The following is a 21,657-nucleotide window of genomic DNA, read 5'->3' on the forward strand; positions in this document are numbered from 1 at the left end:
TTTTCAAATGTTTTTGTGTTAGGGGACTGGATAGTTGTTTGTGTGGGGGGGAGGGGGTTAAGTTGGCAGGGGGGATAGCAGGAGGGGTGGGGGGAATCCTGCAAATGTTGATGTGCCCCCCTGAAGCCCCCAGCAAACAGAGATGTTCACCAAGGTGCCCACATGTTGCTTCCAAGGGTTCCTCTACAAATATGTCTGACATCTCAAGTCTATAAAATACTAGAAAAAGCCCTGAATGGAGAATTAATGGAGTACCTACAGTAATATAGATGGTGTCAGAATAACTTCATGTGTGGCAGGTCATGGTTGGAATAAATGATGGCTCCTCGTGGATATGCTGATCTCAAATGACCTTAGATATTTAGATTTTAGCCAAGCTATTAATACCATGTTGGATGGAATATTAGCCACATGCTAGAAACAGTGAATGAGAATGAGAGAAACTTCTGAAGTGGGTCAGAAATTGGCTAGATCTCTGGGGAGACCAATTGCAACTGCACACTGAACCTTATTAGTTGGATAGGAGGTAGCAAGCAGGTGTCTCAGCAGCTGTTGCTGAAAGCATGGATTTTGACAGCTATACCAAAATGACTTGTAAGTGGGGCAAGATAGAAAGCACTCTTAAGTGTGCTGATGATACCACACTTGGAATCAGGGAGTTAGCTGCATGTAACAAGGAACAAGTGAACAGAGTTCAGAGGAATTTGTTCGAATTAAGAGGTAGAAAGAAAGATGGACTTGCACTTGTGTGATGTCTTTCACTGCCTCAGGATGTCCAAAAATACAGCGAAATACAGTGGCCAGTTTGCACACAACAAGCTCAGAGCAACTTGTTAGTCACTTTTTAGGTGCTGGTTGAAGAATAAATATTGGCCAGACTTGGCAAGAGAATGTAAGTTGTCATATAAGGTCATGGTAATAGCCCACAGGAATTAATAAAAAGGGGTATGGCATAATAGTGGATAACCAGCAAAATATTGTCAAGAGGGAGAGAACACAAGACCCAGGAAATCATACCATAGAGCATTGACTCAGCTTCATCTGGATTACTCTGTACATTCCCGCTTATTGTAGGAATATCTTGACATTAGGTAAAGTGTGAAGCCACTGAGTTAATAGCTGGAATTAGGGACATGAGCTATTGGGAGAAGCTGCAAGAATATGTTGTGTTCTGTAAGTGAAGGCTTGGGGAGATCTTATTGGTGTAATCAAGTTCCTCAAGATTACCAGTAAATAAAGCCCCTGAAGTTTCTTTAGGTATGGTCACAAATATTCAAGGATGTAAAAACTAGGATGCAGAAGAGGGAAGGCAAACAGACAGTTTAAAGTAGTTACATTAGAACTAAGGATAGTGGATATGTGGAAGGATATCAACAGACTGGGTTGTGCAGTAAACTCAAGAAGGAGTTGGATATTTTCCAATGAAAGCATCTGAATGTTATGAGTGATATTTGCCTGGTGCACTCTAATCAATGTACATGTATATGGAAAATAACTTCTGTGCCATGAATTTCTGTGATTCTGTGACAGATAATTTTGTCTTGTATTGACTTTTGCTTGAGTTGCAAATTACGTATGTTCTTATTCTCGCCAGTTACCTATGTATCAACTGTGGCTTATTTGGTAGCACTCCTGCCCCCGAGTCAAGTTATATGTTCAAATCCTACTTCAGAGGTTTGAGTACAGTACATAATATCAGACTGATGCTTCAGCACCGTATGGAGGGAGTGCTGTATTGTCGGAGATGCCGTCGTTTGGATGAAATGTTAAACCAAATTCCTGTCTGCCCCTCTTAAGTTGATAGCAAAGATCCCATGCCACGATTCGCAGGGCAGTTCTCTTTGGCATCCTGGGCAACAATTATCCCTCAACTAACATCTAAAACAGGCCTTCTGGACATTTATTTCAGGATTGTTTTTGGAACTTTGCCCTCTGCAAATTGGCTGCCATGTTTTCCATGTTACAATGGTGACTACACTTAAAAAAGCATTTTATTGGTTGTAAAATGATTAGAGGTGTCCTGAGGTCATGGAAGGCCCACAAGAAATACAAGTCGTCTTTAAGCACTGTATGTGTTTTGTGCTGCTACTGTGTGAAGTTTATGCTTGAGTGGGTGTGAGCTCTGTACATTGGCTGTTTCTGCAAGCTTATAGTACTTTTATTTTTGTCCTGACCAATGTTCCTTCCTGAGCCAATACCACCAAAAACACATTAACTGATCATGCACCCCATTACTGCTTACAGGACATTGTTGGCATGGATTGGTGACCATGTTTGTTTAACTAATAGCAGCCACTTTACTTCAAAGTAATTGTTTGTGAAGTACTTGAAAATGTTTCTGAGAGACATAATAAGGTGCTACATAAATACAAGGATCCATTGTATTATTTTCGAAAAAACTGTAAGCAAAGGTGGTATGGATGTGAACAAGCTTATTTTGAGATCCCGCCAGTGCAATACAGAGTCAGCCACGATGTAATGCAGGAGCTCATTGTCAACCGTCGCTCAGTTGATAGCACACCCCCCCCTCTGAGTTAAAAGGTCTTGAGTTTAAGTTCCACTCTGGAAACATAAGCACAAAATTCTAGGCTGACACTGTAGTTCAGTACTGAGGGAGTGCTGCACGATCAGAGATGCGCCATCTTTCAGATAAGACATTAAACTAAGGACTGTCTACACCCGTATTCTCTCTGGCAGTTTGGGGAAACTCCATGACTAGACTTCCATTCAATCTCCAATAAAATGTTAAATAAGGATTGAGAGCATTGAAGATGTAAAGAAGTGGGAACCCAGTTCTTTCTGCATAATGCTAAGGGCACTAGGAAGCACACCTAGAGGCTGAAAGTTCAGATCCCATCATGGCAAATTATGATGGCTTCTCCTGTCGCTTGGACGGATGAGTGTTCAGCAGTAGGAAAGTCCGTTTTACAGTCTAGCTTGATATTGTTTCTTGTGACATTAGGCCAAGACTTAATTTGCATTACAGATTGCAAGTATTGCCTATGAAGTCAGTGTTGGAGGGATGGATGGAGGCATTGGCTTTGTGCTGAGGCAGTAGAGGGATGGGATCGCTTGTCCTGAAGGCACATGATTCTACTCTGCTCAAATGTCGAAATCGTTTGATGACAGAGACTTCTACATTTGGATCTGTCCAAGGTTATTTTTCCCATGTATAGGGATCCGGCTTGTAAGCTCTGAGGTTGGCTTTCACAATGTCTTTATCTCTAAGTTTGGGATGTCCTGTGGTGAGGGTTCCCATGCTCAGCTGGCTGTGGAGTACTGTCTTTTGTATGTGGGAATCCTCCATGTGCACCACATGAAAAAGAAGTCTGAGGGGTGACCTCAGAGAGGTCTTTAAAATGATGAAAGATTTTGATAGAATGGATACAGAGTTAATGTTTTCTCTTGTGGGGAAGAGCATAACTAGAGGCCATCAATATAGGAGTCACCAAGAAATCCCATAGGGAATTCAAAAGAAACTTTTTCACCCAAAGAGTGATGAGAACGTAGAACTCACTACCAGAGGGAGTGGTTGAAGCAAATAGTATACATGCATTTGAGGGGAAACTTGACAAGCATATGAGCGAGAAGGTAATACATGGATATGATGGTGGATTTGGATGAGAAAAGATGGGGGAAGACTCCAGTGAAGCATAAACACCAGCATAGACTGGTTGGGCTGAATGTTTCTGTGCTGAATACCCCATGTAAATCCTGTGTAAGTCTCCAGATTGGGACTTGAATCCATGATCTTTGGTTAGAGAGGCGAGAGCAACATCTGACACCTATCGGACAGGTTGTAGGAAAGAAGGTGTGCTAAATCTAGAAGAAGAGGTTAGCGTGGGTTTGATAGGCTTGTAGCAGGAGAATAAGGTTGAAGTGAGGGAAGTTGTTTTCAGTCTTCCTTTTGAGGTCCTAGTAAACAATGAGAGGGAGTTATTTTCAGCACAGGGGTAAGGATGCAAATCTGTCAGGCCTACCAACACTAACCATTGAAATACTCAGCTGGTCCTTCAATGGTTGAGTATTCAGACAGTAGTCAACTTCAGGTTCCAGAGTTGTGTTGCTAGCAATTTTGCCTTAGAGACAGCGGGTCATGGTTTCCAGGAACACATAACTGAGACTGACACTTCAGTATAGTGGTGAAAGAAGCAGTGAATGGAGTGCTTCACTGGCAAAGTTGCTTGTTTTGATTGAGAAATTAAACAGAGGACCATTGTTACTACTAAGCGGGACCTATTTCATGGTACTTCACAAATAAGAGCACAGGATTCCTCCCATTGTCCTGGCCAACATTAATTCCCCCCAGCAAACAATGACAAAACAGATCACTTAATTATTTATTCAAGTGCTGGTTGTGGAACCATGCTGTGCACAAATTGGCTGCTGTCTTTGCCCGCATTAACAGTGACCATATTTCAAAAAGCAGTTCGGTGATTGTGAGGCATTTTGGAAGATTGTAAGCTTACAAAATGGGCTGGATCTCTATGTTTTGCTGCATTAGAAGCTCTTGTGCACTCGAAAGTTGCATGCATGCCAGCAGAATTTACAGTAAACTTGATCTAAAGATGCATTATTGCTGCTTTTTTATTTTAGGCCCATCAGCAGAGGAACCTGGATAACATTGTCTCTCAGCAGCACAAGATCGGAACTGGAAAGAAAGTGAAGAAAGATGGAGTCATTGGTTTCGAAGCAGATGTGGACAATACCAGCCCAATGTCTGAGCAGGATTCTGGAATCTTAGATGTTGAAGATGAGGAGGATGAAGAGGAGGTAATTACTTATTTCCCAAGCTATTTTGAAGGCAATTGTGTGTCAACAGAGTTAGATGAAGAGGGGCAGAAGGAGACTTGTGTGGAGTATAAACACTAGTGGACCAGTTGAGCCAAGTGGCCTGTATCTAGGCCGTGCATCCTATGCATCTAATCATTGCCTCTAAGCAAGTGCTATACATTTTAGTCCTTGTTGATTCAATTCGGGGACTGATCTAACATTTTGACTGGCTTTAGAAGTTAGAATATGTGCACATTCATTTGTTCGTGGGTTGTGGACTGTATTAATTGACCGCCCCTGGGTTCTCTAAGAAAGTGGTTGTGGGCCTCCTCCTTGAATCACAAAATGGCAACAATCTGCTTTAAATCAGCAATATCAGAGATCAGAAGAACTTAATTTGCCTGTGGGGTAGTTGACATCTGGAAATGGCTCTCACAGAAAAGCACCTGAGCTGTGTTAAACTCCTTCAAGACGAGAACTGGATAAATATCTGGTTTCAGAATAAGATTAAAGGTTATTGGGATCAATGTAGATAGGAATAACTAAAAGCTTCATTGAGCATGATAGTTCTTCTGGTGCCGTGAGCAAGGAACTGCCATCTGTGGAGTGCCAGTAGTGTAGATGTCGAAAAAGAAAAATGTTCTAAAGCTTTTCTTGATTAGGAAAGAATACATTTACATTTATCCCCTGCCCCTCTATCCCATGCTTGAGTATACCAAAGCACCTCACGGCCAATGAATTACTTTCTAACGTATTTCCACTTGTTATGTAAACAGAAACAGCAGCCTATTTGTCTTTAGCAAGATCTCACAAACAGCAGCTAGATAAATGACCATCCTTGCGTGGCTGAGGGAGAAATGCTAGCCTGGATACTGGGAGCACTTGCTCAAACAGTATCACACGTGTTTTAACATTAAGCTGACCAGGACAATGAAGCCCCTGTTTATTCTTGCATCTAAAAGGCTCAACACACCCTCAGTAATAGGTGTCTGCCTCAAATAATGGTCAGATCTTCAAGGGGTCTCGAAGTCCACAACCTTTTGATGAAGTTGGTGAGAGTGTAACTGACTGAAGTGCCATTGGGAATTGGAGAATAGTTTTGTAGAGTTTCTATCAGATTAAATTAGTTGGTTTGAACTCTTGTGGAGAGATGGGATTCCATGCCTGGATTGTTTGTGCTTGTCCATTCTTGTGTAACGTTCAGAGAAGCTGATCAAAACTCTGCATTCCTGCTTCAACTTCATTTTCTTGCCCGTTCCCAATATCCCTTGATTCCCTGAGAGACCAAAAACGTATCCCAGCATTAAATGGTTCAATGATGGAGCACCCACAGGCCCCTGTGGCAGAGAATTCCAAAGATTTACAACCTTCTGAGAGAAGTAAGTTCTTGTCATCTCAGCCCCAAATGATCAGCCCCTTATCCTGAGACTGTGCCCCCATGTTTTACATTTCCCGACCAGCAGAAATAATCTCTCAGCATTTGCCCTATCAAGCCCCCTCAGAATCTTGTACGTTTCAATAAGGTCACCTCTCATTCTAAACGTGAGAGAAAAAAGACTCAGTTTGCTCAGCCTGTCATCGTAGGAAATCCTAGGTACCAAGTTAGTGAACCTTTGCTGTATCGCAGTTGTACCAAGCCAATGGGACACATCTTTCCATTTGTTGGAGACACATACGTAGCACAAAGGAAGATGGTTGTGGTTTTTGGATGTCAAGCATCTCAGCCCCAGAATATTACTGCAGGAGTTGCTCAGGGTAGTGACCCAGGCCCAAGCACATTCAGCTGCTTAATTAATGATCTTACCCCTGCCAAAAGTTCAGAAGTGAGGACGTTCGCTGACTGTTCAGTACATTCCATGACACCTTGGGCATTGAAGCAGCCCATGCAGAAATGCAGCAAGATCTGGATAACATTCAGGGAGAATCTAACCACACCCCCTTGACATCCAACGGTATTACCATTGCTGAATCTCCCACTATTAACATCCTGGAGGGGGGTTACCATTGACCAAAACTGAACTGGACCAGCTATATAACTACTGTGCCTAGAAGAGCAGGTCAGAGGCTGGAAATTCTGCTGTAAGTAGCTCACCACCTTATCCCCAAAGCCTAGCTACCGTCTACAAGGCACCACTTGCCTGGATGAGTGCAGCTCCAACAACACTTGAGAAGCTCAACATCATCCAGGACAAAGCTTGATCAGCACCCCATCTACCACTTAAACATTCACTCCATCCATGACTGGAGCTTGTACCATCCATAAGATGCAGGGCAGCAACTCGCCAAACCTCCTTCAACAGCACCAAACCCATGAGCTCTACCACCTAGACAAGGGCAGCAAACACATGGAAGCACCGCCACCTGCAAATTCCCCTCCAAGCCACTCACCATCCTGACTTGGAAATATATCGCCGTTCCTTCACTGTCGCTGGGTCAAAAATCCTGGAACTCCTTCCCTAACAGTACTGTGGGTGTACCTACACCACATGGACTGCAGCAGCCTAAGAAGGCTACTCATCCCCACCTGCTCAAGGGAAATTAGGGTCATGGTCTCTCATTCTCTCACTCTCCTCCCTCTTGCTCACTCTCTTGCACTCTCACTCTCTCGCTTGCTCTTTCTCTCTCATTTGCTCTTGCTCTCTCATTTGCTCTCTCGCTGACTCTCCTTGATTGTTTTCTGCCATTTGTTCTCTCCTGCCCACCTGCTCCCTCCCTCCCTGCTGCCCCCTTCCGCTCCCTCCCTCCAGCCCATGCTCTCTTGTCCGATCCCTCGTCGGCGCTCTCTCTCGCTTGCCCGCTCCCTCCCGCCCACTCATGCACTCCTCGCGTACTCCTGCTCTCTGCCTGTCACTTGCGCTTCTTCTCCCTCATTCGCTCACCCTTGCTCTTGTTCCTGCTCTCGCCTACTTTTGCACACATGCTCACTGTCATGCACTTTCCACACGCTCACTCTCGCGTTTGCACACTTTCACGCACACGCTCACTCTGTCAGCCTCACACGTCTTGTTTGCTTTGTACTGTGCTTCTTCCTACTCCTCCCCCATGTCTTCCGAGTTGATGTGAAAAAGAAGTCTTGTAAAAGTTTTACCAGCTTTAGTGGCTGAATGCTCCAGGTTGTAAAGGGAGTTTATCTTACTCAAACTTTCTCAGCTTCAACCCACTGGCAGTAAGACGAAGGAAAGTATTAGCAAAAAAGGCAGTGAACCAGATGTCACCTTTCCATGTTCGCAGCTGGACAGCTGACAATCATCGGTGCTGTTTTAAATTACTTTAGAGACGGCTTTGTAACCAAAATAACTATTCCCCAGACTTTGCAACTGTAATTAGTAAAATTCTTAACAGCTTCAAAAAGGGAGAGAATAAAAAAACTCTGCTTCGCACCTCTTTCCCCAAAAGAATATACCTCTCCTGCAAAATGTGTCAAGTTGAAAGCAAAGACACGTCTTTTGCAATGCTTGCATCGAGCTGGAAACACAAGAGTTATACTTTTTCATTCTTGACATGTGGCAGGCTGGCATTTATTGAGCATTCCCGTTGTAGGTGGTATGGTGTCCTGCCTTCTTGAACAACTGTTTGGTACAACTGAGTGACGCACTGGGCTACTTCATTGGGCAGTTAAGAATTAACCGTGCGCCATCACTAAGACCGCCTAATTCCACCTCTCACAATCTTTGACAATGCCTATTCTCATCTGTTGCTGAAACCTTTTGTTGCCACTATGCTCGACCATTTCAATACATTTCTGGTTGGCCTCCCATCTTCCATCCCCCGTAAACTTGAGGTCAACCAAAAACTTAACTTGCGCCAGGTCCCGTTCACCCATCAGCCTCAGTTTGTGACCTACATTTGCTCCTGGGAAAGCAATGCTTCGATTTTAAAATTCTCAGCCTGGTTTTCAAATCCCTTTTTTGCCTCACACCTCCCCGCATCTCTGTAATTTCCTCCAGCCCCAGAACCCTCTGAGATATTTGCATTCCTTCAGCTCCAGCCTCTTGAGTATCCTAATTTTAAATGTTCCACCACTGGTGGCCAAGTCTTCAGCTCTCTAGACTCTAAGCTGTGGAATTCTCTCCCTAAACCTTTAACCCTCTCTACTTCTTCCCCCCCATTTAAGGCACTCCTTAAAATCAATCTCTTTGACCAAGCATTTGGTCATTTGCCCTAATATCTCCTTACGTGTCTTAGTGCAAAATTTCTTTTGGTGATACACCTGTGAAGTGCCTTGGCACATTTCGCTATCTTAAAGGCACTAAGAAATATTTTTTCACGGGGTGTGTGTGTCACTGGCTAGGCCAGCATTTATTACCCATTCCTAATTGCCCTTGAAAAGGTGGTGGTGAGCTGCCTCCCTGAACCGCTGCAGACCATGTGGTGTAGGTACACCCGCAGTGCTATTAGGAAGGGAATTCCAGGATTTGACCCAGCAACAGTGAAGGAACTGCGATGTAGGTCCAAGTCAGGATGTCGAGTGGCTTGGAGGGGCTCATGCAGGTGGTGGTGTTTCCATGTGCCTGCTGCCCTTGCTCTTCTAGGTGGTAGGGGGTCCCAGATTTGGAAGGTGCTGTTGAAGGAACCTTGGTAAGTTGCTGCAGTGCACCTTGTAAATGGTATACAATGCTGCCACTGTCCGTTGGTGGTGGGGGGAGTGAAGTTTAAGCAGGCTGATTTGTCCTGGATGGTATCAAGCTTGAGTGTTGTTGGAGCTGCACTCATTCAGGCAAGTGGAGAGTATTCCATCACACTCCTGACTTGTGGCTTGTGGATGGTGGACAGACTTTGTGGAGTCAGGAAGTGTGTTGCTTGTCTCAGAATTCCCAGCCTCTGACCTGCTCTTGTAGCCACAGTATTCACATGGCTAGTCCAGTTCACTTTCTGGTCAGTGGTAACCCACAAGATGTTGATAGTGGGGGATTCAGCAATGGTAATGCCATTGAACATCAAGGGGCGATGATTAGATTCTCTCTTGTTGGAGATGGTCATTGCCTGGCACTTTTGTGGCATGAATATTACTTATCACTTGTCAGCCCAAGCCTGAATGTTGTCAGGTCTTGCTGCACATAAGCACGGACTGCTTCAGTATCTGACGAGTCATGATGGTGCTGAACATTGTGCAGTCATCAGTGAACATCCCCACTTGTGACTTTATGATGGAGGGAAGGTCATTGATGAAGTGGCTTAAGATAATTGGGCCAAGGATACGACCTTGAGGAACTCCTGCAGTGATGTCCTGGAGCTGAGATCATTGATCTCCAACAACCACAACCATCTTCTTTTGTGCTAGGTATGACTCCAGCTGGTGGAATGTTTTCCCCCTGATTCACATGGACTTCTGTTTTGCTAGGGCTCCTAGATGCCAGACTCAGTCAAATGCTCTCTTGATGTCAAGGACAGGCACTGTCACCTCACCTCTTGTGTTTAGCTTTTTTGTTCATCTTTGGACCAAGGCTGTAATGAGGTCAGGAGCTGAGTGGCCCTGTAAGACTTGAGACACAGACCGGGTAAGGACAGAAGGCGTTCTCCTCTAAAGGCCATTCATCATCAAGTTGCATTTTTAAAGCAATTAAACAAACTTCATGGCAACTTTACTGAGATCGGCTTTTTATGTCCAATTTTTAAAGAAAATTTAATTCAAATTCTCAGAGACATTGGAATTTGATTGCACATTCTGCATATTGATTAGTCCAGGCCCCTGTATTACAGGAATGTCCAGTAGCATTAACCACCTACCATGCCTCCATACCCATGTACCAATCTATGCAGTGCACTCAGGGTGTTGTCTCTTGAATGCACCCGCAGCACTGCACTTTCAGATGACATGTCAAATAGAGGCCTTGTCTACCCTATCAGGATGACCTAAAGGATTCCATTGCAATATTTCGTAGAAGGGCAGGGGCGTTCTCGTGGTCAAATGAGCCCTTAACCAATGTCTCAAAAACAGATTGTGTCCATTATCACATTGCTGTTTGTGGGAGTTTGCTTTGCGCAAATTGGTTGCTGGTTTCCTACGTTACAATAGTGGCTACACTTCAAAAGTATTTCATTAGCTGCAAAGTACCTTTAATATCCTGAGGTTATGAAGTGCAAGCCTTTCTTTATTTGAAGTCTGCCCCTCTGGATTACAAGTCTAGTAAATCAGGGCAGGTAATTTTAGCTCAGAGAGAGACTAACTAAGGTTGCAGCTGGAAGAGTGGGAGCTGAGACCTTGTCTGTCTTTAGACACAGCAAATGTTTGCATGTTTGGCTTTGGTGGATTCACAGTGATGTCACACACTGCCCTTCTCTGAAGGCCACATGTGCACTTGCCAGGAAGGGACCACTGGATATTGATTTTGAGTGAGAGATATCTGACTGATGTTTTGTGTCCCCAATCCATAATTATATATAGCATCCATTTTGACCCTTAATGCCTTGTGAAGTGATCGAAATTAACTGTGATACAACAAATTTAACTGCACCAGCCTTACCCACAACCTGAGCCCAAGTGAATTACCTTTGAAATGCAGCCATTGTTATTATTTAGACAAGTGCTTCAGCTGTGAGGATGCAAAGTATCTGCAACGGTATAGAGACAGGTTAAGTGAGTGGATAAGGAGGTGGCAGATTGAGTATAATGTGGAATTATTCACTTTGACAGGAAGAATAGGAAATCAAATGTTGGTGTGCAGATGTCTTCTGGAAATATCTCTGGTCTTTTATATTTTCCTGAAAACATATACGGGCCCTGTTTTAGCATCCCACCCCTCTTACAATGCAGCACTCCCTCAGTACTGCATTGGAGACTTAGCTTAGATTGTACTTGCGTGTGGTCTGAATGCACTAGCTGATAGTACCCCAACTGCTGGCTTCGCTGGATTGGGCTAAATCATATCAAGCTGGACAGTTTAGTATAGGTTTTTCTGTCTTTAACGTGGTTTTATTCCTACACCAAGTGGCACACTTTTCCAATCGGCCACAGAGGGCACTGTAACATAACCTAATGATACATAGGCCATTGCTATAGACTGGTGAGAAGCTTAAAATTGTAAGGAAAATGTAATAAAATCATGAATTGTATGTTGTGCCTTATTTGTGAAGAGAGGCTGATTTTCATTTGGCGCCATGCTCCTTTTTTTAAGTTGATTCTGTCAAACGTGCTGTTCGGTGTTGATTTGCCTTTTAATAAAAACTTCATCAGGCCACACTTTTTCAAGGTTTTCCAACTGATACAGCTAACTATATAAGGTTACCTGCCTGCTGTCATAAAGAACATCTTTCTTCTCTTCCTGATCCTAACTTCCCCATTTTGGTTTGATGGTAAAGCTCTTGCCTCTGACACAGAAGATAGCAGGTTCAAGTCCTGCTTCAGAGACTTGAAGATGTAACCTAGACTCACATTTGATTGCAGTACTGAGGGAGTGCTCCACTGTCTGAGGTGCTGTCTTTCAGATAAATGAAGGTCTCATCTGCCCTCTGAGGTGGATGTTAAAGATCCCGTTGGACTTTTCAAAGAAGAGCAGTAATTTTTGGTGTTCTGACTGATACTTATTCCTCAACCAACATTAATAAAAACAGATTATCTGATCTCTATTCTGCTTACCGTTTGTGGGATCTTACTGTATGTAAATCAGCTGCCATATTTCCCTCATTACAGCAAGTGACTACACTTCAAAAGTACCTCATTGGTTATGAAACACTTTGGGGCATTATATAAATACAGTCTTTCTTTCTATTGTTTATATATATAAAAAAGAACCTAGCAATGAGAAAACTAAAGCCTAGACTCCAGGCGTCTGTTTAAGCTTCCAGACATCATATGGGTCTGAAACTAATTTTTAGCTAGAGGAATGAGATCAACCCGTGCAATGGACTTCTATGTCATTGGCTTTGCTCTTCGATCTGATGGATGGAGTATCCTTCTGCACAGAAAGTGTTTCTTCAATTACTTTCTCCTGTACAAAAGGTTACACTCTTCATATGTGTATGCGTGAGAATAGTGGGTTTCCTGGGGTTTCTGATGTGTAACACATGATATTAATCAACCCCTGGGAAACGTAACATCTTGGGGGCATTTGGTTATAAATCAGAACAGGTAATTTTAGCCCGGTGGGTGATTGATGAGGTTGCAGCTGGAATAGTGGGAGAAGTTTTGAGCACCTTGCCTTCAAAAGGGCATTTTGGAAAGGACTCGAAGAGCGACAAGGCTGATTTCAGTCCCAAATTGTGAAGATTGACTGAATGAATTGGTGCCAGGAGGATTGAGAGAGGACATGATTCAGGTCTTTCAAGCCTGTGAAAGGTGTGGATTCGGCAGATTATTCAAATTAAACTGGGATTGCCTCCTGAAAAATTGTTGGCAAACATTGAGATGGGGTTAAGTTTGGAAGCTGTTAATTTCATTTAGAATAGTAGATACATTGAATCTTGCAGAAACTATTGTTGCAATGTTAAATGTTAATTATTTGATAGACGAGGTGATTGCCAGGCCTGCTTATTGTAAGGACTAAAGATTATCAGGATAAATTTACTTTTATAAGAGTAATTACATTTCAAAGTCATCACTGTGTCTGAAGTTATTTACAGAAAATCACAGAATTTATAGTGCAGAACAGGTCATTCAGCCCAACATGTTCTTTGGAGCTCTAGTTGTGGCTTATATTTTTATTGCCCAGAATTGTGGTTACTGCAGAGTATTCCCATGTCTGGAGTAATTTGGTTCATGATTTTGTTGGACTCTGACTGTCATAGGTGAACTGCAACCAATCAACCGTGGGCATTTATTTCCATCCCTAGAGATCCAGAAAAACTAATGGTGGGTCTTCCTCTTGAATTGTTTCAGTATGTGTAGTGAAGGTGTTCCCTCACTGTTGTTCCAGGATTTTGTCTTTCCTTGTAGCAGTTTAATGCAACTGAATGGTTTGTTAAGCCACAGCGGAAGGCAGTTGCTGGCCAACCAGACCAGGTAAGGGTGGCAGATTCTCCTTGGTGAACCTAGTTGGATTTTCATGACAATCCAAATGAATCTGAGTGGAGATTCTCAAACTACTGTGGTGGGATTTGAACTCATACTCTCTGGATTATTCATTTAGGACTCTAGATTGCTGACCCTGTAACATAACCACTATACCAATAAAATTCTATTATTAAAATTTTATTATTTTAATTTTATTATCCATTTTATTTTTATCCATTTGCTCTTCTCTTGCTCCCTTTCTCGTCCAATGGCATTATTTTCCAACTCAGGTAGTGTTCCTTTGGTTCTTCCTACCAGGCAGGCCATTTTTCAAGTGTGGTTCTGGTGAATGCAGGTCAGCTGCCTCATAGAAGACCCTGATCCCATATCTACTTAATGTCCATAACCATTCAGCAAGGGGCAACAGATGAATAAGGTCGTGTAATGGGCTACTTTCTGGCAGAACGCAAATCCAAATTCCATCTTGGCAATTTGTGAAGTTGCATTCAATAAACCTGGCAATTTATGGTCTGGCAACAGAAAGAAATTATCATGAAAGCTGCCAAATTGTCATTAAAACGCCAACTGGCTCACTAATGCCTTTCAGAGAAGTGATTCTGCCATCCTGACCCAGTCCCACACTATGTGGTTGACTCTTAATACCCGTTTTGAGGTTGCTTAGCAAGCTGCTCAGTTGTCAAGGCAGCTAGGGATGGGCAATAAAAGTGCCTTGCCAATGTTACTCACATCCTTGAGATGTAATTTTTTAAAAATTACAAGCAGGAATCCAGTCCAATTTTCCCCTCCCTATTCTTGTAACCCAAAGCCAATTGTCGGCCCATTGCTGACTTGCTAGCTGAGATCATCGAACTCAGTTTGCACTTATTCTTTCTGACTTGTTTTTTCTCCCCTTCTGCTTTCCACTCCAGGCACTTGAGCACAAAGTATAGGCTGACATTCCAATGAAATATTGAAGGAGTGCTGCACTGTTGGAGGCACCAACTTATCAACCAGACATTAAATTGAGGCCGTGTCTGACTGTTTGGGTGGGCATACAAGATCCGACAGCATGATTCAGAGGAGAACAGGAGAGTTCTTCCCATGTGTCCAGGCCAACATTTATCCTTCAAACAGTGCCTAAAACGAGTTATCTGATCATTGTCAGATTGTTTGTGGGAGCTTTCTGTGCACAAATTGGATGCCACATTTCCTGTGAGAACACTTCAAAGAGTACTTCATTGGCTGTAAAGCGCTTTGGGGCATCATGAAGTTGTGGGAGGTGCCGTATAAGTACAAGCCTTATTCTTTACCAAAAACTCCTAAAAATGCTTCATATTTAATGAATACTTTGGCGTTCAGTGATACTTATTTTGTAGATAAGTGCGACAGCCAATTCCATGCAGCAAGCTCCCTCAAATGGAAATGAAATGAATGATCTTCTTGCCCAGTACAATAGAGGAGCATGGTGTGTTTCTTTAAACTTTTGCTGTGAGATCTTTTATGGCCACCAGCAAACAGGAGCTCGATTTGATGCCTTACCTGAAAGTTGATACCTCTGGCATTACGGCACTCCTTTGCCACAGTGTTAGCCTGCACTACGCACTCAAACTCCTGTTGTGGGGATTGAACGTTCTGACCCAGAGGCTACCATCTCATCTGCAACATAAGAAAGGCTGGAAAGATTCCAGCTTTGTATTCTCATTATTCGGTGACCCAGTCAACATAAATATTTACAGTCATTATTTACCGTCTGACTTATGTTGGTCATTTTCAGCCCTTTTTTCCCCAAGCTCCCAAGAGGCAGGTGGAGCAGAAAAGTTTTATTATAATTACTGCTTGGAGGAAGAGAAAACACTTTATTTTTTTCAAAAACTTTCTTCAGTGACTTTGGTTTTAAACAGTGTGCTGGCTCTTTGCCTCCAAGCATCTTCCGCAAGATGAAAGGGCGGATGAACTGCGTACAATGTCCTTTGTGTTCTCCTCTCCCCCCACTAAGTGGTGTTGATGAGAGTTGCCAACAGGACTTATTCAACAACAATAGCTCCCGCTACTGCTTGCCTGTATAGGTGCCTTTCACGTAGGAAAAGATCCCAGCCCTTCACAAAGGAACAGAGTTTGCCGGGGAGTTGAGAGGTGCTCAAGACTTTGGTCGAAGCACTGTGAAGTTTTTAAAGGGGTTGGGGTGACGTTGGAGAAGTTGAAGGGGTTTAGTGAAGGCGGCACAGTGAACGAGACATGCATGGTGGGCAGGGAACATTAAAAAAAGACGTGTGATTTTATTTCTCTCCCATTTCCCATTTTGCGAGCATTTTAATCGATTAGTTGCAAATATATTGGGCATGGGCAGATCAAGAATCATCGTGGTGGGTAACAAAAAACTCTGTTTTCCCAGTTGGTGTGAGAAGTTGGAATGCTGTGAGGATGGGCAACCAAGGACGAGAATGTGGGGGCAGGGCAGTTGGAGATAGCATTGTCAACTCCCAGGGATGCATCCAACCCGCATTAACCTGTGTTGATGCAGGCCAGAGTCAGAAGATCAGCAGGCACGCGAAGGACTGGAGGGTATTGCAGAGTAGACAAAAAATATAAGGTTAAGTAATCTCGTTTGGAACTCGTGAGGTGCATTTTAACTTAATAAATAGCCAGGAAACCCCATTATTAAAGGCTGCTATTTTCCAGCAATGGAAGGCAATCCAGGCAGGAGTTTCATGTTTTTCTTGATTACCTATATATACTGAAGATCCTGACTTCAAAATCGCTGGTCATCTACCTGTGGGAAAAAAGGCACGGAGTTGCTTTCTCAGCTCAATATCCTAACCTCCCTCTTGCTGTTATTACCAAACTTAATTTGACACAGGGCCAAATGAGCAGGTACCAGGGCAAATCACCTAAAACTTAAGTCAATGGAGATAAGCTTTAAGGTGCATGTTAAAGGCAGAGGCATTTAGGGAGGAACTTCCAGACCTTGGGCCTTGGTGGCTGGTGCCACAACTGCCAATGATGGTGCGATTAAATCTAGTGGCGCAGGAAGTCAGAATTGGAGGAGCGCAGATATCTTGAGATTTTAGGGCTGGTGAAGGTTAGAAATATAGAGTCAGTGCCCTTGAAGAATTTAAAACAGAGATGAGAAGTGATTTTAAAGAGGTGAATAAGATTGTATGGAAAAGTTAGATTCAGAAGCTGAACTGTGAGAATAGGGCAAGGGAACATGATTTATTAAGTAAATTTATCCACAGAAAGCAGGACAATTCCAACCCAGCCAATTACCACCCCATCAGTCCACTATCGATCATCAGCAAAGTGATGGAAAGAATTAACAACAGTGTTATCAAGTAGCACTTACACAGCAATAACTTCCCCACCGATACTCAGCTTGGGTTGCACCAGGGCCACTCAGCTCCTGACCATGTTGCAGCCTTATCCAAACATGGACAAAAGAGCTGAATTTAAGGAGTGAGATGACAGTGGCTGTCCTTGACATCAAAGCAGCTTTTGACTGAATGTGGAATCAGGAGCCCTAGCAAAATTCAAGTCACTGGGAATGGGGGAAGACTCTCCACTGAAATCATACGTAGCACAAAGGAAGATGGTTGCGGTGGTTGGAGGCCAATCACTCAGCCCCAGGACATGGCTACAGGAGTTCCTCCGGGTCCTCAGCCCAGTCATCTTCAGCTGCTTCCTTAGTGACCTTCCCTCCATCATAATGTCAGAATGTGGGGATCTTCGGTGATGATTGCGTAGTGTTAAGTACCATTTGAGACTCCCGATACTGAAGCAGTTTGTGTCCATACATATGCAGCAATGTCTGTGCAACATTCAGGATTGGGCTGATAAGTGACAAGTAACATTCATGCCAAACAAATGCCAGACAATGACCATCCCCAACAAGAGAGAATCTAACCGTCGCCCCATGACATTCAACAAGCGTCATCATCGCTGAATCCTCTACAATCAACATCCTGGTGGTTATCATTGACAAGAAACTGAACTGGTCCAGCCATATAAATAATGTGGCTACAAGAGCAGGTCAGAGGCTTGTACTTCTGCAGTGAGCAACTCACCTCCTGGCTCCCCAAAGCCTGTTCGGTATCTACAAGGCTTAAGCCAGGAATGTAATGAAATACCCTCCACTTGCCGCGATGAGTGCAGCTCCAACAACACTCCAGAAGCTTGGCACCATGCAGGACAAAGCAATCTGCTTGATCATCAGAATGGGAAAATAGCTACTCTCACAGTGATCATTGAATTTCAGGGTCACATGGGGTTGTTGAAAATGCTGGAAATTTTTCTGAAACAATCAGATAACGTGGCGAATGGGTCCTTCTAGTAAGATAAGCTAAGGTGGGCTAGAATAACTATTTTTGATTAAGCAATTTGCTTGTTGGCTTGATTCAATCACCAAAATGAGGAATCCATATCAAAGGAAGGGAATCTCTGAGCCTAAAGCTGCCACTTACTGCATTACTAACTTGGAGCTATGATATAATACGAGGCCCAGTAAAGTGATTCAACCATTTACTGTAGGATTAATATTTTACTGTTGCCAATCTGTGATTAACAACCAGACAAACCGAGGAGCTGTAGAAAAGTTGCATTTCATATCGAAGGAACTGGGATTCTTCTTAGGAGAAGGCCATTCACCCATTGAGCCTGTCCCTGCACTTTGAAAGAACTACCCAATTAGTGCCTTTCCCCTTGCTCTTTCCCCATAGCCATGTATATATTTCCCTTGTAAGTATATATATATATAAAATTCCCTCTTGAATCTGCTTCCACCACACTTTCAGGCAGCGCATTCCAGTTCACCTTGTCAGAGTGAAAAATATTCATCTCCCCCTTGATCTCCTGTCAATTAGAAAGAACAATCCCAGCTTCTCTTGTCTCTCTGCACAGCCGAAGTCACCCATATTATTCTAGTAACTCTCTTCTGCAATCTCTCCAAGGCCTTGGCAAATGACTAAAAAGTAACAGGAAAAAAAGTTGTTTGAAAGCCTCGACAAGGTGCTTTGTGTGAAAATTGTGCTGCAAAGTAGGTTTGTGCAAATTCTGAAATGCTTGGCACATCAATAGAAGCTCAGATGCCGTAAAATGCATCAATGTGAAGTAAAGCAGGCAGCATTTTTTTTTAAAACACAAAAGATTAAATTGTCTTTTTGGCAGGAGGAAGGTCAGATTTTTGGTCTTGATCTTTGGAGAATTGGGGTTTGTCGATAAGAAGAAAAAGCCACATTTACCAAAAGAATCTTCAACTGGCGTATCAACTGCCTCTCTCCTAAAGCCACAGCATTTCATAAAAAGCAGCTTGCAGAACACATGAAAGATGCCAATAGAACATCCTAACATCCCAGAGCAGAGTGACAGAGGTTTACAGCCTCTGCCTGAAATTCTTCTCATCTGTCCATAGCCCCTTTGAAACATTGCCTCTCTCATGCCTGACAAATTTTTGAAAGGGAGCAAGAAAGGCTTGCATTTATATAACACCTTTTGGAATGTCCCAAAGTGCTTTACTGCCAATGAATTACATATGACGCGTTTTTTTATATTCATTCATGGGATGTGGGCGTCGCTGGCTAGGCCAGCATTTATTGCTCATCTCTTGTTGTCCTTGAGAAGGTGGAGGTGAGCTGCCTTCTTGAACCACTGCAGTCCATGTGGTGGAGGTACACCCACAGCGCTGATAGGGAGAGAGTTCCAGGATTTTGACCCAGCGACAGTGAAGGAATGGTGATATAGTATTCACTGTTGTAATGTAGTTAATATGTGTACAGCCAGGTCCCACAATCAGCAACGTGTCAATAATCAGATTAACTTTTTTTTTGATGTTTGTTATTTGTTCAGGGATAAATATTGGCCAGGACACTTGCTGTCAATATTGGTACATATTGTCAATGCAGTGGATTGAAAATTTTATAAACTCCATCGCTTCCAAATTCCCCTCTAAATAACACATCATCATAACTCTGATATATTAGCCTCTTTGCAGTCAGTTGGGTCAAAACCTGGAATTTCCTTCTAAATAGACCTTCACCACGTGAACGGCATTGATTCAAGAAGATGGCTCACCACTGCCTTCTCAAGAGCAACTGAACAGTAAATACCATCTTTGCTCAATTGAATAAATTAAAATCATGTTATTGTCTTTCCTTTAAGGAAAATTCAAAATGAAGTGAATGATAACAAGGCTACTGCTTATCAAAAAAAGTGGATAACTTGAGGGTGAAAAAGCAACAAGATTGGGTCAAATAGATTAAAATAATTTTGAAATGATGGCTGCCAGTGATGGCCTTTAATATTAATGTTTAATGCTTTTAGTGTGTTTTCTTTGAGGTTAATAAAGCATCCAGCATCCTAGGCTTTATTAATAGGATCATAGATCATAAAAACAAGGAAGTTTTGTTAAACTTGTATTGAACACTGGTTTGGTCTCAACTGGAGTATTGTATCCAGTTCTGGGTGTCACACTTTAGGAAGGATGTGAAGGCATTAGAGAGAGTGCAGAAAAGGTTCATGAGAACGGTTTTCGGGATGAGGAATTTCAGTTCCTTAGATTGGAGAAGTTGGAACTATTTTCTTGGAGAGGAGAAGGCTGAGAGGAGATTTAATAGAGGTATTCAAAATCATGAGGGGTCTGGACAGAGTAGATTGGGAAAAACCTCCCATTAGTGGAAGGATTGAGAACAAGAGGGCACAGATTTAAGCTAATTGGCAAAAAGAGACATGCAGAAAAACTTCTCACGCTGTGAGTAGTTAAGGACTGACCTCGCTGCTTGAGAGTGTGGTGGAGGCGGGTTTAATCGAGGCATTCAAGAAGGAATTGGATTAATATCTGAAAAGGGAGAACGTGCAGGGTTGTGGGGAGAATGTGGAGGAGTGCCACTAGGTGAATTGCTCTTTCAGGGAGCTGGTGCAGGCACAGTTGGCCAAATGGCCTCTTTCTGTGTTGAAACCATTTTGTGGAATTAATTATATCTTTCCCATGGCGTTGCTCAAGTTAAGTTTGAAGATGCTTTATTTTGTAATGACATTTTAAGGCTAATACTTTGGCATCTTCCATCTGCTTAAGATGATGGACATGCAGCTGGTGAGGAAGCTTCATATGGGGAGGCGATGGCTTAGAGGTATTGTCACTGGACTAGTAATCCAGAGACCCATGGGTTCGAATTCTGCCATGGAATTCAATAAAAATCTGGAATTAAAAAGTCCATGAAACAATTGTTGATTGTTGTAAAAAAACCCATCTGGTTCACTAATGTCCTTTAGAGAAGGAAACCTGCTGTCCCGGCCTGGTCTACATGTGACTCCAGACCCACAGTAATGTGGTTGACTCCTAAATGCCCTCTGAACTAGGGCAACTAGGGATGGGTAATAAATTCTGGCCTGGCCAACGAATAAAAAAAAAAGGTGTACTTTTGCTTCTGGCTGAAGCAACCAATCTGCCACAAGTGCTACAGGGATTTTCAGTATTGGTGCCTGTTGCCGAGCCGCTGTAGCTGCTGATCATCATGGTCTCACACGCCGGTACCACAGATATTGCCATTTTCCTCTGTCATCAGCTGGTGTCTCCCAGGCGTGAGAATCGACGATTAGTGCCTTCAAGTCACGCTTGCAAGCAGAGCTTTGGTCATCCTATTTGTCATTTGGCTCCAGTTAAATCACCATAAAGAAAATCCTTGGTTATGCAACTGCCTTCTATGCTGCAAACGTTCTTGAGCCAGTGACGCCACTTCTTTTTTTTTTTGTAAAAATATACTTTATTCATAAATTATCTTCAATCACATTCCAAACCATTTCAAAAACAACATTACAAGGGGACAATCCAGGTTAAACTTTTACAAAATGTATCACCAGGTGCATCAGTACAAACAATATTACAGTCATTTACAGCCTTTCATTTTGATCTGTACAGCCCGAGGGGCTCTAAACAGTTCCCAGTCTCTCGGTGCGCTGTGGTAGAA

The 21,657-nt window shown here is 42.9% G+C and overlaps 1 protein-coding gene across 3 annotated transcripts in view; it reads left to right on the plus strand.

Moving 5' to 3' along the window:
* Window positions 1-21,657, plus strand: part of LOC144688399 (exocyst complex component 6B) — a 623,897-nt gene that overhangs the window by 236,166 nt on the left and 366,074 nt on the right. For all 3 annotated transcript variants that reach the window (XM_078554888.1, XM_078554897.1, XM_078554904.1), the window contains exon 7: window positions 4,597-4,773. In XM_078554888.1, coding sequence (XP_078411014.1) covers window positions 4,597-4,773 — 177 coding nt within the window. The remainder of the gene's footprint in view (window positions 1-4,596; window positions 4,774-21,657) is intronic.

This window comes from Cetorhinus maximus, chromosome 1, assembly GCF_964194155.1.
Source record: "Cetorhinus maximus chromosome 1, sCetMax3.hap1.1, whole genome shotgun sequence".
NCBI classification, from domain to species: Eukaryota; Metazoa; Chordata; class Chondrichthyes; order Lamniformes; family Cetorhinidae; genus Cetorhinus; species Cetorhinus maximus.